We start from the raw sequence: 17,596 nt of genomic DNA, 5'->3' as shown, positions 1-17,596 counted from the left end.
AAGCATCTGCTGTTTATATTAATATACAAATAAATTAAAACTAAAGAGATTGTTGCGTGTTTTATAATATGCTGTAATAAATTTAATTGTTCATTGTTTTTCGTATGATTTACCACATATAACGTAGACATAACATGAAACATTAGGTCATGAAAAGTGACTTGAAAGACTTCTATAATACTTTTACTCAGCGTTTTATCAACAGTGACCATTTATAGATTCATTTGGAATGTACAAAACGGCTGTTTAAAATTCGGATTCATTATTATATTGCAGGAATAAATTATATAATTATTTTAAAATACACAGAAAATTAAATAAAAAATGTCAATTATATTTCACAATACAAATATTAAATGCAATCTCGATTAGTGTAAGAGGGACAAAATAAACAAAAACATCCAAACATTTGACCTGTTGTGCAAGTTCAGTTATTATATAATATTATTCAGTTATTATATGTAATTAGCCTGCATATTCAGTTAATAACCATAAAATTAATTAATTAATAATACCTATGCAACTTTTTGCTCATCTTTGCCCAGATGGAGGACTCTGAAGGCACAGTAAGACAGATCGGTGCTTTCTCTGAGGGCATCAACAACTTAACGGTAACAAACAACTGTGCATCTGCTCTAACCTCTGCTGCTGCTTAATGTACAGTCAAGCTGATCTGTGTGTGTGTCCCATGTCTCATGTTCAGAGTATGCTGAAGGAGGACGAGTTCTTCTTCCCCAATGCCAGCGTGAAGGATGACGACTCCAACGTGTGAGGAGGGAACACTGACTCTCGCTGCTTTAATGCCAACTGACTGTGCCAACACCTCCATATGAATGCCAAATATACACGTCAGCTCCACGAAACACCGTTTCAAAGTATTTATCACGTTACAATTTGCCTTCTAAGAACATTGTAATAAGAAGAGAGTTTGAAGAATGTCTGCCCTGTTTTTTACCAGATTGTTAGTGGTCCTGTTTATTTTATGCTAAGTTTTTTTTCTTCCTAAAATGAAAAGCAGTCCTACTGTAGTTTGCAGGTCATTTTTTAAATCATCTTCCTGGATAAATCTGTGACGGGTTGTTACATATATCGGTGTTTGTGCCCATTGTTATGGTGGCAGAAGAGCACAATGACACTTTCAGTCAAAATCAAAGATATATTTTATAAAATGATGGATAAGTTAAAGTTGTACACTGCTAATATTGATACTAGCCTTAACCTTTAATATGTGGCATCCAGGTGCGTTCTTAAACATGTGATGTTAAAAGTTTAGATGTTTTGGACTTGTACATTTTCTTTTCATAAGCCAGTATATGCAGAAATAATGCATATGCTTAAAGCATTTGCATGCAATATTCTGTACAATATATTTGACATCTTGTTTGTGAAGGTTTGCATGTTATTTAAGGCTCATTTGGATAAAATGTTTATACTTTAATGAGCGTTTATTCGGATTTATTTTTCCACTGCTGCAGTGCTTAAGGGATAGCAATGTTCTCGTTTATGAAAATGCTATCATGTAGCATGAATATTTAATGCAATACTGGCATGAGCACACCATTGTAAGCAGCTGGGATTTATATTTAAAACAAATATATAGTGCCACTCATAACCATTTCAGAGTTACATGTTTGTACTTTGTTGATGTTTACTCGTTTTTTTTTTAAAGGTGAATAAAAGATTGAAAACATGCTGGCTTTATTTGTTGCATTTGTATGTCACTTAGTTCAACAATTAGTGCAATATATTAAAGCAAGTGCTGAGCAGAAATATTATATTACTAGTAATAATATAAAATACAAATACAAAATAAAAGCTGTTGTGCGATAGTTTACATAATGTGTCCATTATTTTCATTCAAAAGAAATGATAACATCTCAAACTGTATATTTAGAGGGTATTTTATATTGAAGTTTATTTACAAAATTAGAAAAAAGCAGCAGTCCATAATTTGTTAAACGACACCATCTGTTGGACAGTTTGCGGAATTTCTCTTTTTATTTTTCATTTTTTGTTATAAATCATTATTTATATATTGATTGTGTTTTATATGCAGTTTATGCTTTCAGTTCTTAGAAATAAACTGATCAATTGATTAAATCCTAGTTTTATTTTCATGACTGACTCCTCTTGGCTTCCTGTAGGGGGCGCATGTGAGCATAGAAATTACCCACTAACTTGTAATTTATGCACTTAAATGAAGATTAATAGTTTGGATATAAAGATGAGAATATTAGCATGTAGCCTTTGGTAAAATTATCAAGTTCTTACCTGATACCTCAGGGAGAATAATTTATGGTGATTTATAGTAAATACCATAGTATTTTTTAACCATATTAAATTAAAAGTCTGTTATACTGTAAACATAATTTGAGCAATTCCATGCAAATGTCAACCTTGCCATGAACAAAATTAAGTTTTCACCAAAATAACGAAACTCTTAGTAGGCTTGTATTTTACAGCACTGTAAAAATACTCTGAAATATCTCTGTCAATGTTTTCAAACTATTTTATTTTATTTACCAAAGTAACATAAGAGGCAATTTCACATCTGTCACATCCATAACGCAGAGGTGTCACATCCATAACCATACTTTTCCCTCATAAATGCAAAAATGTCAAATAAAATCAAATCAATGATTTTTGTTCTATAGAGAGCCAACTCTTTGTATCCTTTGATTAGCTTTGTTTCTTTTGGGTTGTGCAGTTGAATTCACACAATTTCTACAAAGTATGTTGTATGCTGTAAACTTGCAGACTTTTATGGTCACATCCATAAGTCATGTTTATTACCTTCAATTAAAATATTAAAACTTTTTACAGATTGATATTTTTCTGATTCCATAATTTATAAACGGATGATTCAATATAATGTAGCATATTCTTTCTGTGTGAATTTATGTTGCAAATCTCTACTGCAAATGTCACATGCATAACGCTGGAATTGCTTATTTATAACAGCAATGCTACAGCATACTGTATCTGTCGTGAACTAATTGATTTGTAATATATACTGTAGTGTTTCTTAGTTTTTACTACACCAAATTGGTGTATTGTAGTAAAAGATTTGTTAAAAATGTTAATTTGTTAAAAATGTTGATAAACATAAATATTGCTATATTTATTGTACTACTGCAGCAACTACAGAAGCACAGCAAATTAATGCAAGTACTTTAGTATGGTTCAAAAACAGAATTTACTATGAAGTACTACTTTTTTCCATGTGGGGTATATTACTATGACTGGTTGCAGAGAAATTAATCTAGATATTAAAGTGTAACTAACATGTCCTTGAGAGAGTATTATTTTAATGTTTAAAAGTTGTTACATGTTTTAACACTATTTTAGCATAAATAGTTTATTGACTTGTTTTACGTTCTTTACAAGTTATTTTAGGTTGTTTAAAGTTGTTTTATGATTGCAATAAAATAAATAAAGCATAAAAATGACGCAATCTTCACATTAGTTTTGTCTTTTTAAAATATAACGTTAGAAGAACGCTTCATGTTTGTTGTGAGATAACGTGCTTGAAAGCGCTAACTTTCTAAAAACTAAAGCTCTAGAAGGATAACCAGGAAAACAAAACCAATACCTTATTAACGCTGTGAGCTGCTTTAGAATCGTTCTCTATAATTTATATCCGATAATAAAAAACCTGTTAAAAAATTCCTTTGTTAAAGTCTCTTCCTCGTCTTCCACTAAATCCCGCCCAGCAAAGCTCTACTGTGAAGTACTTTTCCTGTCTATCGCTCAGTGTTTTCTATTTCTGTGGCAGAGATGGATTGACTCGGTGAATGTATTTGGGTGTATTCAGGCATGAGAGCTTTACCAGGGGCCACTTCGCTGTGTGAGCTTTAGTGTAAGACCTTCGACAAAAGAGGAAAAACTACACAAATACTTCGCGTTCATCTGTGCACGCGCATTATACCAACCACCATGGCCAGGGGGTATGTGGAAATGTGTTTTTTCTTTAACGAAATCTTTTGACTTGTTTTATGTTTTAAAAGCAGAATAATTCTTTTTTTTTTTTTTTTTTTTTTTTACCAAAGGTCATTAAGCTTGACGTGGTGAAGTTTTATGTCTTGCTTTTGTAACCTCCTAAATTCGTGTTAATTACTTAAGTTATTTTGTATATTCTCTATGCAAACTACAGCATTTCTCTGAATCGTTTAATTAAAGTTAACTTTTGTCAGCTTAAATTACATCTTTATATAATTATTATGACATAATGTGTATTCATTCTAATGTGTGTGTGTGTGTGCGTGTGTTTACTTGTTTCAGATGTGATTTTGGATGGATCGCTCTGCTGTTGTCACTGTTTACTCTCACTGATGCATCAAGGTAAATTTAGCATTTATACCCATATATATATATATATATATATATATATATATATATATATATATATATATATATATATATATATATATATATATATATATATACACTCACACACACACACACACACACACATATATACAGTTGAAGTCAGAATTATTAGCCCCCCTGTTTATTTTTTCCCTAATTTCTGTTTAACGGAGAGTAGATTTTTTTCAACACTTTTCTAAACATAATAGCTTTTAATAACTCATTTCTAATAACTGATTTATTTGATCTTTGCCATGATGACAGTAAATAATATTTTACTATCTATTTTTCAAGACACTTCTATACAGCTTTAAGTGACATTTAAAGGTTTAACTAGGTTGATTAGGTTAACTAGGCAGGTTAGGGTAATTAGGCAAGTTATTGTATAACGATGGTTTGTTCTGTAGACTATCGAAAAAAAATATAGCTGAATATATTTAAAAAAGAAAAAAAAATCAAAGGGGGGCTAATAATTCTGACTTCAACTGTGTGTCTATATATATATATATATATATATATATATATATATATATATATATATATATATATATATGTATGTATGTATGTGAAAGCTTCTTATGTACAATTTATACAACAACATTTCATACAATTAACTTTTCCCCTCACATTCTCAGTCAAACTGTGAACCAGGAGCTTTCGAATATTTTTAATGAGCTCTGGAAGCTGGATGTTAATCGCATGGAGCCTCTGACTAATTACAACATCTCACTACAGGTTTCAGTATTTTTTTTACCCCATAAATAGTACATATGGTGACAGATCATGACAGTAAAGCATCTTGCATTTCTTTCAGGGCAAGGCTGGTTACATACCACAGGGAAGCACAAATGTGGTAGACCATGCCTCATCACCACTGTTTGTTAATGTCGATGAGGCCAAACTGAGCTCGATTACCACTTATGCACGTATGTTCTTTACTTTATATTTCCTGATGCAACACCTAAGAGGCTTCTAACCACATTTATTCATTCTGTCAGTTTGCACAACAGCTTGTACAGAGATCTGTGCTCAAAGATGATTTAAAGGAGACACACCAAGAAATGCAGTTGTGTTTAGGCACGCAGTCGACAGCTGGAAGTATTAGTACAGTGATTTCAGTCTCTTCTCTTGATTTATGAAATTAACCACTTGTATTATTGTTGCCTGGTGCAACATTACCAAATATCTGAATGTTGATTTGAAACAGCAATACCTGTCAATTTAATCACATATTTAGGATTGAACAGAATAGTAAAATTCAAGACTGAATTTATTAACGTACCAAAACAGAGAGCAAGATGGCATTAAATTATAAATATTCTGACAAATATTTTGGCATACAATGCTAGTTGCATGCATTGTTAATATTTCTACCAAAGGTAGGTTTAGCCTACATATCTTTTATAGATTATAAACCGAAAGTCTTGAAAACAAGAGTTATGTGATGACATATTAAATCACTATTTTTAAGCATCACAGTGAGCTTTACCCATTTGTTAGCAGCCAGTATAATAAATCTAAATATAAAATAGATTTAAATATAATAATAGTATATATTAACAGGATGTCCGTAGGGTCTCAGAAAGTATTAAAAGTTGATAAGTCAATTTAGAGAAATGTAAGGCCTTTAAAAAGTATTAAAAAGCCTTAAATCCAATTTTATACAGTGGCAGAGAGAGCTTTAAGTGCTGCAAATTAAACAAAGATCTTCATCCATTTGACAACATACGTGCTTTTAAAAAAACGGGCTGCATTTCCCATAATGCAAACAAATTAATAAAACGTGCTGCATTTTCTCACAATGCAAATAATTTACAAAAACGTGCAACACTTTGTTTCAAGGGGACCCTAAAACATGACGGATGCCGATGTGCTTGGTGAATTTGTAGGTTATCTTTGAAAGGTGAGCTTTTTGTTTGTTTATTTTAATGTACCGATTCCTGTCTTTAGAATTTTATTAACCTAAATAACCATAACTCAAATAGAGGGGTCCATCACGTTTTAGGGTTCCCTTGAAACATTTCCGTTGTGTTCCATGCTATTTGAAAGTGTTATGAGAAAATGCAGCACATTTTCATAAATTGTTTGTGGTGTAAAAAAAATGCAGCACGTTTTATTAATTTGTTTGCATGGTGTAATAATGCAGTGCGTTTCTTAAAAATGTGTTTGCATTGTGAGAATTTGCAGCACGTGTGCAGTCAAGATCTTTTCTTAGTTTTTCTGCTGTTTTTTAGTTTTTTTCAAGGGTTTTCTTAAATAGCAAGATGTTAAGCTCTCTCGGCCACCATCATTTGACTGTTTAAATTTTGTATCATTTTTGATTATGCAATGTATTGTTGTATGCTAAAGCTTGCCTGAATTTAATCTGTTGGGATAGTTTATGAAATTGATCAAATCCGGCTAGATTTGACATCAAGCTGTTTTGTTTACTTTAGTAACCAAGGCAACACGGTTATTTCTGCTCGTGCTGGATTAGCATTTCTATTTAGCATATAAATGATGTTTTAGTTTAAGATTAGTGTCTTACAATCAGTATTTAGTAAATATACTGCAAGTTAAAATGTTGTTACCGGTTAAAACCTGAAGTGGTTATAAGGTCTTAAAATGTATAGAACGAGTCTTAAAAAAAGGTCTTAAAGGGTATTGAAGTTCACTCACTGATTCCTGTATATACACTGATTAATCTAACATCTTAATATAAAACAATTTAGAACAGCGTTTCTCAACCACGTTCCTGGAGGACCACCAGCTCTGCACATTTTCCATGTCTCCTTCATCAAACACAGATAATTCAGATCATCAGCTCATTAGCAGAGACTGAAAGACCTTTAATGGGTGTGACAGACAAAGGAGACGTCCGATACATGCAGTGTTGGTGGTTGAGAAACACTGATTTAGACTGCTCATTTGATATATTTTAAGTTCAGAATAAACTGGTTGTGTTATATTCAAAAATAGAATTGTGAATGTGAAATTTACACACCAAAATTTCCAGACATGTGATTCCTCTTTTTTTTAAATTCTTTTTCTCCCTGATGCTGGTAAATGGTGATTCAAAACAACAGGTTTTATGAAGCTTTTGGACAACTATGAGAGGTCCACTGGTGTGGCAGAGAGAGTGACGGCTGAAGAAGTGACCGAAAATAACTCCTTTCTGGATGCTATCTTAGAAACAGCAGTCATGAAGGTATAGTAGGAATTCCACCTCATATAAATCAAACTATTTCCTTTACCATAACAGAATCTTGCATTTGAAGGGAATAAAAAAAAAAGGTGTCAAAGTTTTATTGTAAATCAAAGATTCACCTTTTTTTCCTTTGCTAACCAAAATATTGTGGTTGTTCCCTTCCACACCCTGTTCTTGGAAGCTGCATATTATAAAAAGGAGAGAGGAATGTGGAAGGGCGTATGATGATGATTATGGGGTCACGAGTTCAGTGGGTTCAGTCCCATGTTAAATCATGTTTTTATTCCCTCAGCGAGCCCACCAGTACCTGATTGGAAAGGGAAAATCCCGCTCGGATCTGAAACAGTTTAAGAGTCAGCTGTACTACATGTGGTTCCGCCTGTATCATAGAGAGAGAAATGGAGGGTAAGTGACTTTATAAAAACTTATTTTCTCTATAAAAAATAAAGTTACATTTTCCAAATTGCTAATTTATATCTTGCAGTTTTAATTAAGCTTATGATTGCATTGAGTTACGAGATTGCAATTCAGACAGGGCATGTCCGAATCCACTTTTGCTATCTTAAGAATGAAAAAAAATATGGTTTTTCTCATGGAGCATGGTCTAACAGGGTTGTGCTTATTCTCTTCTCATATGATTTATGGGTGTAAACCAATCAGAGTCTCATATCCAATTCCCTTTAGGAGTCACTGGTGTTGCGCCATCGCACATTTGCTATTTACATAGTGGACTTTGCAAGTGGAAAAACTGAACGCTTCACTAGTGAGAAAACAGTTAAACAGACCATCTGTAGCGCTAGGATAAAGATCGAGCCTCCTCCATTCGGCCTCTTTACTTTAATCTTTTCTCCTTTACTTTCGTGGATAAGGAAACGCTGTTGTACGCACTCCATTAAAGACATCCATTAGCCTACATATTTAATTTAGAATGTTAATCGCAAAGATTTGTTTTAAAACTATTTCTAAATTCAGTTCGAATAAATAAACGAATAAATGAACAATAATAGTGTAGTGAAAAAACTGAGTTATATCCAACATACGTCCTATTCTTATGCCCCATATGGTGATGCATCCGTCTCCAAAACCCGACAGATGGACAAATCTAAACTTTATTAAAACAAATATAAATATGCATATAATAAGTAATACTGCTAATATTAATAACATTATACTAATGCAAATTGTCATGAATAAACTGAAAAAGACCACCCAAGAAGAGACATAGAGATAGTTTTAATTCTTTATTTTTTTCATATGTAAAGATATTCGTGTCATGTCTGTATTAAGCAATGTGTAAGCGTTTGTGCTGCGCTTTTGAGCAGCTTTTAGATGGTCAACGGCGCAGTCTATCTCAGTTCTTTAAAATAGCAACATGTCAACGATGCGCCTTAACACACCTCTTTTTAGACCAGCACACCCATGAGTCCACAGAGTGGCGTAAATGGATTTACTATTTAAACAACGTCGTGTAAAACATGAAAATTGCTGTTGTGCTGGTCTGAAAATAGCAGTAAATCGTGCCAAACACGTCTTGTGCCTTATTGCGCCAGGTGTATGGTAGGACAGGTGTATGTTATGATAGTTTTTTGTCCAGAATTGCAAGATGTAATCTGAGAATACAAAGATAGAAGCTAAAAAATGCAAGACGAACTCCGAATTCTAACTTTATTTTGCAATCATAAGAAAAAAGCTGGAATTATTAGATATGGAGGTAAATTTAGAATTATATATAAACCTAATTGCAAGATATACATTCAAAATTTCATTTCAGGAAAGTCATATTTTTGAGTTTATTTAGCAACTGTGAAAAAAATCTGAATTGCAAAATATAAACTCAGAATTATAAAATGTAAATTCTGAATTGCAAGAGACATCATATGTTTGAGTTTTTATCTTGCAACTGTGAACAAAAAACATCTGAATTGCAAGTCATAAACTCAGAATTATAAAATGTAAATTCTGAATTGCAAGAGACATCATATGTTTGAGTTTTTATCTTGCAACCGTGAACAAAAAACATCTGAATTGCAAGTCATAAACTCAGAATTATAAAATGTAAATTCTAAACTGCAAGAAAGGTCATATTTGTTTCTATCTTGCGACTGTGAGAAAAAAATATCAGAATTGCGAGATATAAACTCAGATTTACAAGATATACATTCAAAATTGAAAGAAAAAGTAATAATTTTATATTCAACCATATTTTATATTCAGCAATACTTTGGTGACTTTTGATGCAATACTTTTGATGTAATATTGATATAATTGCTACAATATTGATGTTATGTAATATTGCAAAGGACTGTGATACTGTGCTACAGTTATATCAATATTTTCCTTCTTTGTGCAATCAACACCAACAACACAATGTGGGAAATCTTGTGTATGTTTTCTGCTCTAATTATAAATGTCATCCCTTTCCTCAAACCAGGGAGGACTCCAGTGGATTCGAGCATGTGTTTGTTGGCGAAACAAAGTTTGGCAGAGAAATCATGGGTCTTCACAACTGGGTCCAGTTTTACCTGCAGGAGAAACAGAATCTCCTTGATTACAAGGGCTACAAAGCCAGAGCCAATGATGTGGTACTACTGTTATTTTTTAAATCAAAAAGTGAAATATAGACATTGTTTTTGCCTCTTTTTTAAAGGCTCCAAAATATACTCAAAGAAAATGTGAAAAGTTTAATGTTATTTTGAACAAAATCAGGCAATGATACACAATATATTGACAGATGTATCAGTATTAGCTGATATTTACTTATTTTTAATGTCGAGGTAATTGGCCTAATAAGAAAATACACCATCACGTAATAAATTAAAGATGTTTTCACCCATTTGGTACACTTTAGTGGACCATGAGCGTTTGAATGCCTTTTACGTGATGTGAAAACTTCCACATTTGTAAATGGTTTAAAACATAAGATCTGTTTACTTGCAGTTTCCTTGTGGTCTGCATTTTTAATCCATTATTTTTGTAATGCGGTACAGAAAGAAATAGAATCAAGATTTGCATTTATTTATCTACACATTAGAAATTAGCTGTCAAATATAAAGAACTATTGGTCAAAAATAATTATCAGTGCAATGTGATGTTCATTAAAAGTACAGTATACCCACTTTCCAAGTTCCTTTTACCCTGAACAAAAAAAAAAAAAAAAAAAATGGAGTAATCTGGGCCTTTACTTGGATTGATAAAAGCGTCCTCTCTGTGATAACTTTATTGCTCTGTGTACAGGCTTTGCTGAATCTGTTCTTGTTTTGTTTATTTCCTCCATGCAGCCTGATGCAGATGACCATGTGTTGAATGTGCAGTTCAGCTGGCACGGTTTGGTTAAGCCAGTGGCGAGTGCATTTGTGGGTGTGAGCCCTGAGTTTGAAATGGCCGTGTTTACCATCCTGTTCCTGACGTCCACTGAGAAGACCACCACCGCCGTGGTCAATCTGGATGAGTACCAGCTAGAGATGGTGGTGCACAGACATGGTCGCTGTATCGGGACGGCCTACCCTAAACTGCTGAGCAGCAACAACAGACACATGTAGACCACACATATAGTAGCTGTTCAAAATAGTTCTAGAGGCATATCTTAGTTTTAAATACATAGACATTTACATTTAGTCAATTAGCTGACACTTTAGTCCAGAGCGACTTATAATTGAGAACGTTGAACATTTGTTTTGTATTGCAGATGTCTTCATTTTAGATGCTTGTTCACTTTGTGAGATACATTTAGCTAATTTTGGTAAACTTCAGGATGCTTTTAGTTACAAACAGTAAGTTTTAAATACTAGCATGCTTATTGCGTTTTATCAGAATTGACTTTGATATGGTAATTTTTGTATATGTATTTACGTATTTTGATTCTGACTGTTGTTTTATGTATAACTGTGGAAAAAAGCACATTAAAAAAAAAATAACCATTTACATACTTTTATTTTTTACAGAATCAATAAATCAATAAAACTCTCTCTCTTGCTTACTCTCGGCTACATATGCATACATATACATATATAATACACTCACCGGCCACTTTATTAGGTACAGCTGTCCAACTGCTTGTTAACGCAAATTTCTAATCAGCCAATCACATGGCAGCAACTAGGCATGTACACATGGTCAAGATGATTTGCTGCAGTTCAAACCGAGCATCAGAATGGGGAATAAAGGTGATTTAAGTGACTTTGAATGTGGCATGGTTGTTGGTGCCAGACGGGCTGGTCTGAGTATTTTAAAAACTGCTGATCTACTGGGATTTCCACACACAACCATCTCTAGGGTTTACAGAGAATGGTCTGAGAAAGAAAAAATATCCAGTGAGCATTAAAAGCGAATCATCTCAGACTAGTTTCTTGAACATGACAAGGAGTACACTGTACTCAAATGGCCTCCACAGTCACTATATCTCAATCCAATAGAGCACCTTTGGGATGTGGTGGAACGGGAGATTCACATCATGGATGTACAGCCAACAAATCTACAGCAACTGCATGATGCTATCATGTCAATATGGACATATATATATATATATAAATGGAAGGATTAAGGCAGTTCTGAAGGTAAAAGGGGTCCAAACTGGTACTAATGTGTATCTAATAAAGTGCTTCTTTTTTTTAGAATCAGAGAATATGAAAAAGTATGTGTGTGCTATGTATAATCATAACTATAATTCAAGTATGAATAATACTAATACACCATTTCATACATCATTGGCTAAAAGGAATGTATGTGAAAATACAAAGATTATTTTATGCACACACACACACATATATATATAATAGGCTTGGGCGGTAATACGATATACCATGGGATCTAAAAATAGCAACGTGTCAGTTTCAATATACCGTCATAAAAAACAATGCACTTAAATAGGAGACAAGTATTAAATACTATTTATTTAATGCCTAAAAATGCGTATGTGTGATTGTCATCACGGGACAATGTGGAGGAAAGAGAGAGAGAGGTAAGGTAAGATGGCAAGTCGCGCACCAAGTGACTGCTGAGTCCCAGTTCGCATACTATCCATCCTAAATAGTATTTGAAAGTAGAATAAGTACGTCCTAAATCGTAGTAATTTGAGAAGAGTATGCCAAAGGTTCCCGTATGGTTTACTATTTCCGGTAAAAACTCGAAGTGTAGAAGCGTCCATACTCTAAACGCTGATATTGCCCACAATACATTGAGTGTAGGACGTGAATTCAATTTAGAACTACAAACGCGGGTGAAAAGTTTAAACAAACTACAAACATGATGGATGCGTGAGACCAATCGTCAAGTACAGAGGATGCTGTGCGTCTCTTGGTGCCGTCTATGTGTGTGTGTGAATGAGAGAAAGCGTCCCGTGCAGATTTCTTATACGAACAAGACAAACAGGTGACCGCGAGCCTAAGGTCGCATATACAGTATTTAGTTTCTGAATGGTTTAGGCACTAGCCAACAGTTTGGTGACGCTGTCTGCGCCTTACATCATAATTTTTTTTATTATACACAGTAATACCGTATACAGAGGTAAAATAGGAAGGAGGTTTAATGGTCTCAAAATTTGGATACCGCCCAAGCCTATATATATATATACATACATAAATATTGGGACATCTACATAATTGTAACATTTTTGGCTCTACACACCAGCACAATGGATTTGAAATTAAACGAACAAGATGTGCTTTAATTGCAGACTGTCAGCTTTAATTTGAGGGTATTTACATTCAAATCAGGTGAACGGTGTAAGAATTGCAACAGTTTGCATTTGTGCCTCCCACTTGTTAAGGGACCAAAAGTAATTGGAAAATTGGCTTCCAAGCTGTTCCATGGCCAAGTGTGTTATTATCTCATTATCCCAATTACAATGTATATATGAAGCATATCAAAAGAACATATACATACTCTATATGGTTAGAAACATGTTTGTCAAAAAAAAAAAAGCACACACATCAATCTTAATATAATTGCAAAAACAAAAACAAAGTCAGCAACACCAAGGATCCAAATATCTTTTTTTATATTTACTATAAAAGTGACCTACCTGAGGAGCTTGGAATTGAATTATTTTGATGTGTATAAAAACTGCTTAGTTGCCAGGAAGACACATTACACTAGACTACGTTACACTATGTACATAATAGCAAAACCAATAAAGATGTTGTCTAATTGATACATATACTTAAATGGAAAGTAATGTAATAAGTTGTGAGGTGATGCTAACTAGCTAACAACATAGCTTTCAAGTACACAGTTCAAGATAACAATTTTGTGCAATACACAGACATTATTTTAGAAACCCTCAAAAGTATTTTAACACATTTACTCATTTACACACTCATTGTAGATTCTTATATAAGGCTTTAAACATATCAGACTCTGTATCTGAACTCATAGACAGAGAATGGAGCACACTCAGAAGTAAACACCTGGCTCCCTTAAAGGGGCAATACATTTGTGCTTAGAATAGGACAGACAGCCTAAACCATTGTTTTCTGTCGTAGGATAAATGCAACTCTATATATAGCCACATAAAGCATCAGAGTACATAGGACAGTAACTGTTGAACAGTAATTTACCATTTATTATCAATTACTACCTGTAATAGTTAAAGTAAATTACTGTAATTTATTCTTTGCACTACACAATTTCATACAAATTCTACTCGTTCTACAGTAAAATACTGTTTATGTTTATTACAGCAAAACACTGGCTATTTTTTACTGCATTTATTACACTTATTTTTTAATCTACAGCAAAGCGTTAACAGTGTATAGTTTATATAACAGCCACAGAGAAGACATCTAACAATCTATGCCCACCTCCACCCCTTCCTTTTGGAAGGACATCTATTTTTCATTCATTCATCCATCCATTTAGGAAATACCTAACCTCTAACTATCCAGTCAGTGCTGAGGTGTGTGATTCCTATTTGACTCCACTCCAGTCTGTAAAAGACAAAGACATGACCAACAGCTCTACATGCTTGCTGAACTGCAGAAACGCACAAGCTGTTCTCTAGTGTCCTTCAGATAAATCTCCACCAATGCTCTTTTGAGCCAGTTGTGTCCATTACTTGAAAAAGAAACACCTGCCGCAGACAAGACATCAAGCTAACTATCTAAGCCCACCACCACCCCCTTCCTCTTGGAAGGACATCTGTTTTCCATTCATTCATCCATCCACTCATCCATTCAGGAAATACCTAACCACACCATCAGTTTGCAGGCATTGCTGAGGTGCGATTCCCATTGCTGAGGTGTGATTCCCAAAAGACAAAAACAAGACTAACAGAGCTCTACTTGCTGATCTCCAGCAAAAAACAAAGCGTTCTTCAGATAAATATCCACTGTTCCCTTGTGAGTCTACTTCTTCTGCTGCACTCCAATCTGCAAAAGACGAAGACAGCACGAATCGAGCCCTACCTGCTGGCTGAGCTCCAGTAATGCACAAGCTGTTCTCCAGCAATTGTTACATAAATCTCCACCGATGCTCCTTTGAGTCTCCCTCTTCTGCCTGTTGTGGTTCCATTACCTACAATGTGAATAACAGCCACAAACAAAACATCTATTTAACAATCTATGCCCACCACCACCCCCTTCCTCTTGGAAGGACATCTATTTTTCCATTCAATCATCCACTGATCCATTCAGGAAATACCTGACCAGACCATCAGTTTCCAGTCATTGCTGAGGTGTGATTACCATTTCTCCACATACCCCAATATAATCTGCATAAGACAAAACAAGACTAACAGAGCTCTACTTGCTGGCTGATCTCCAGCAATAAACCAAATGTTCTCCAGTGTTCTTCAGATAAATATTCACCATTCTGCTTGTGAGTCTCTCCCACCACCACCCCTTTTCTCTTGGAAGGACATCCATCCGTCCGTGTGTTTCCCTGTTTCTTTACATGCTCCATGCCAATCTGCCAAAGTGAAAAATATGCCAAGCCTTTAATTATCTCATTACATTTCTTTTGAAACTAACTCCATTGTTCAATCTGTTCAAGCATTTCTACCTGCTTCCTGAGCTTCAGGTTATAAAGTATATGACCACCGTTACCCGTGTGAGTCTCCTTCTTCTGCTCCAATCCAACCTGCAAAAGACAAAAACTGCACCAACAAAGCCCTACCGGCTCCTCTTTTGCCTGGTCTCTCTCCATTACCTAAAAAAGAAAAACCTGACACAGACAAGGCATAATTAACCATCTATACCAACCGCCACTCTTGTATTTTGGAAGGACGTCCATCCATGCACCCATCAATCTGATTTTGTCAAAAGAAATTCCTGACCATCAATTTCCAGACATTTATTAGGTGTGATTCCCATTTCTCCACATGCCCCAGTCTAATCTGCAAAAGACAAAAACAAGACAAACAAAGCTCTACTTGCTGGCTGATCTCCAGCAATAAACCAAATGTTCTCCAGTGTTCTTCAGATAAATATTCACCATTCTGCTTGTGAGTCTCCCTTCTCTGCCTGTTGTGCTTCCATTACCTACAATGTAATTGACAGCCACAGACGAGACATCTATCTAACAATCTATGCCCACCACCACCCCCTTCCTCTTGGAAGGACATCCATCCATGCATCCATCCGTGTGTTTCCGTTTCTCCACATGCTCCATGCCAATCTGCCAAAGAGAAAAAGATACCAAGTCTTTAAAGAGCCCATATTATGGGTTTTTGAAAATGCCCTTCCATGTAGTGTGTAACACAGCTCTAAGTGAAGTGAAATATCCAGCTAAGGCTTAAATCTGTAAGTGTACAGTGTTTAAAACTATTGATTCATCTATAAAGGAGTCAACTCAGAGCTTCAAACGAGTCGTCTTGATAACAAGTCATTAGGTGTTTCGTGATGACCCGGCTACGAAACACAAGTAGTTGCGCACGCAAACCCGGGACATTTGAAACCTGTGGCCCCCGCCCACTAATACAGAAAAAAAGCCCCACACACACAGACACCGGTCGAATGAAGTCATGCTGTGCAGATGGATATTATTGACAGTCTAATCAAAGATGAAACCTCAGCAATATAGCCCAGCCTTGAGCAGTTTGAGTGCTTCTGGAAACTACAGGCTTAAAAAGAAGACTTCATCGGTTTGTAAAAGGAAGAATCAGTAAAGACTGTCAGAGCATGGATCAGTGCATCATGGATCAGTTTCTATCCCCATTTCACAAGTGTAAGTACGTGCGATTAAAATTGTTGCCTCGTTTACTCTAGCTTGCAAATGATGTATTTAGTTGTGTTTTGTTACTTGTAACCGGATGTACTGTATCAGGTTAACTCTTTTTTTTTTTTTTCCCTCATATCGCGTGTAAAGCCACATTGAAAACGCGACGCGTGCCGCTTTGTTCACGGATCGTCAGCTATTCCTACACACATGCAACGGTCAAGTTTCAAAATATTTCAGCTCAGGTTCAAGGGAGGTGTCTAAATTGCACCCAGCAAGCTGAACTGGCGCTCTAGTCTAGGCGAACGGTGAGGGTAATGTGTGTGTGTGTTGCGCAGGGCCGGTTCAGCAAGCTGAACTGCCGCTCTAGGTTAAGGACGATCACGCAGCCCTCAACCCAAAAATGAAAACGAAAGTGACCCGTTAGCAAAGAGAGGACGGTGTCGCAGATATAACTGAGGATGCGAGTGGTGAGGGAGGTGTCGCGGACATCTCCCTCTCTATTGGTGTTGTGTCTTCTAAGGAGGAGGAGGAGGTGTTTGTGTGTGTATGTGTATGTGTGTGTGTCTGTGTGAAAAGAGCAGGTAGACTGTGACGGGCTCCTCGCCAGTTCTTGGAGTTTTTGCTCAATAAAATACTTTGTCGTCTGTTTTTTTTTAAGTCCATCGTCTGTATTTACATTCTCCCACTGGCAGCCAAAATCCACACCTTACACTATAAAGCGTGTATGCACTGTGACTACTTTTATATTGTTGATTAGCTGCTGGGCATTTCACTCTGTCTCGCGCTGAAGGCTGTCAGTTTTGACCAATCGCAGCAGGCTGTCATCGGTCCAATCAGCGCAGATTAGCTTCGCGCTGAGGACGGGTTTGGGTACAAATGAATCACTGA

At 35.3% G+C, this 17,596-nt stretch overlaps 2 protein-coding genes across 8 annotated transcripts in view; both read left to right on the top strand.

Moving 5' to 3' along the window:
- ppfibp1b (PPFIA binding protein 1b) overlaps positions 1–1,691 on the top strand; it is a 71,548-nt gene extending 69,857 nt beyond the window's left edge. For all 7 annotated transcript variants that reach the window (XM_056478088.1, XM_056478090.1, XM_056478089.1 and 4 more), the window contains 2 exons: positions 546–611; positions 704–1,691. In XM_056478088.1, coding sequence (XP_056334063.1) covers positions 546–611; positions 704–772 — 135 coding nt within the window. In that variant the 3' untranslated portion in view covers positions 773–1,691. The remainder of the gene's footprint in view (positions 1–545; positions 612–703) is intronic.
- A 2,053-nt stretch (positions 1,692–3,744) lies between these two features.
- endouc (endonuclease, polyU-specific C) lies at positions 3,745–11,520 on the top strand. Its single transcript, XM_056478606.1, has 8 exons — positions 3,745–3,947; positions 4,282–4,341; positions 5,004–5,103; positions 5,183–5,294; positions 7,434–7,555; positions 7,848–7,960; positions 9,987–10,137; positions 10,834–11,520. The coding sequence occupies exons 1-8, from the start codon at positions 3,937–3,939 to the stop codon at positions 11,092–11,094; spliced, it is 930 nt and encodes a 309-aa protein (XP_056334581.1). The 5' UTR covers positions 3,745–3,936; the 3' UTR covers positions 11,095–11,520.
- The last annotated feature ends 6,076 nt before the right edge of the window (positions 11,521–17,596 follow it).

This window comes from Danio aesculapii, chromosome 18, assembly GCF_903798145.1.
Source record: "Danio aesculapii chromosome 18, fDanAes4.1, whole genome shotgun sequence".
NCBI classification, from domain to species: Eukaryota; Metazoa; Chordata; class Actinopteri; order Cypriniformes; family Danionidae; genus Danio; species Danio aesculapii.
Note: the sequence above shows the minus strand (reverse complement) of the source record. Positions and strands in the feature narration are given on the sequence as shown.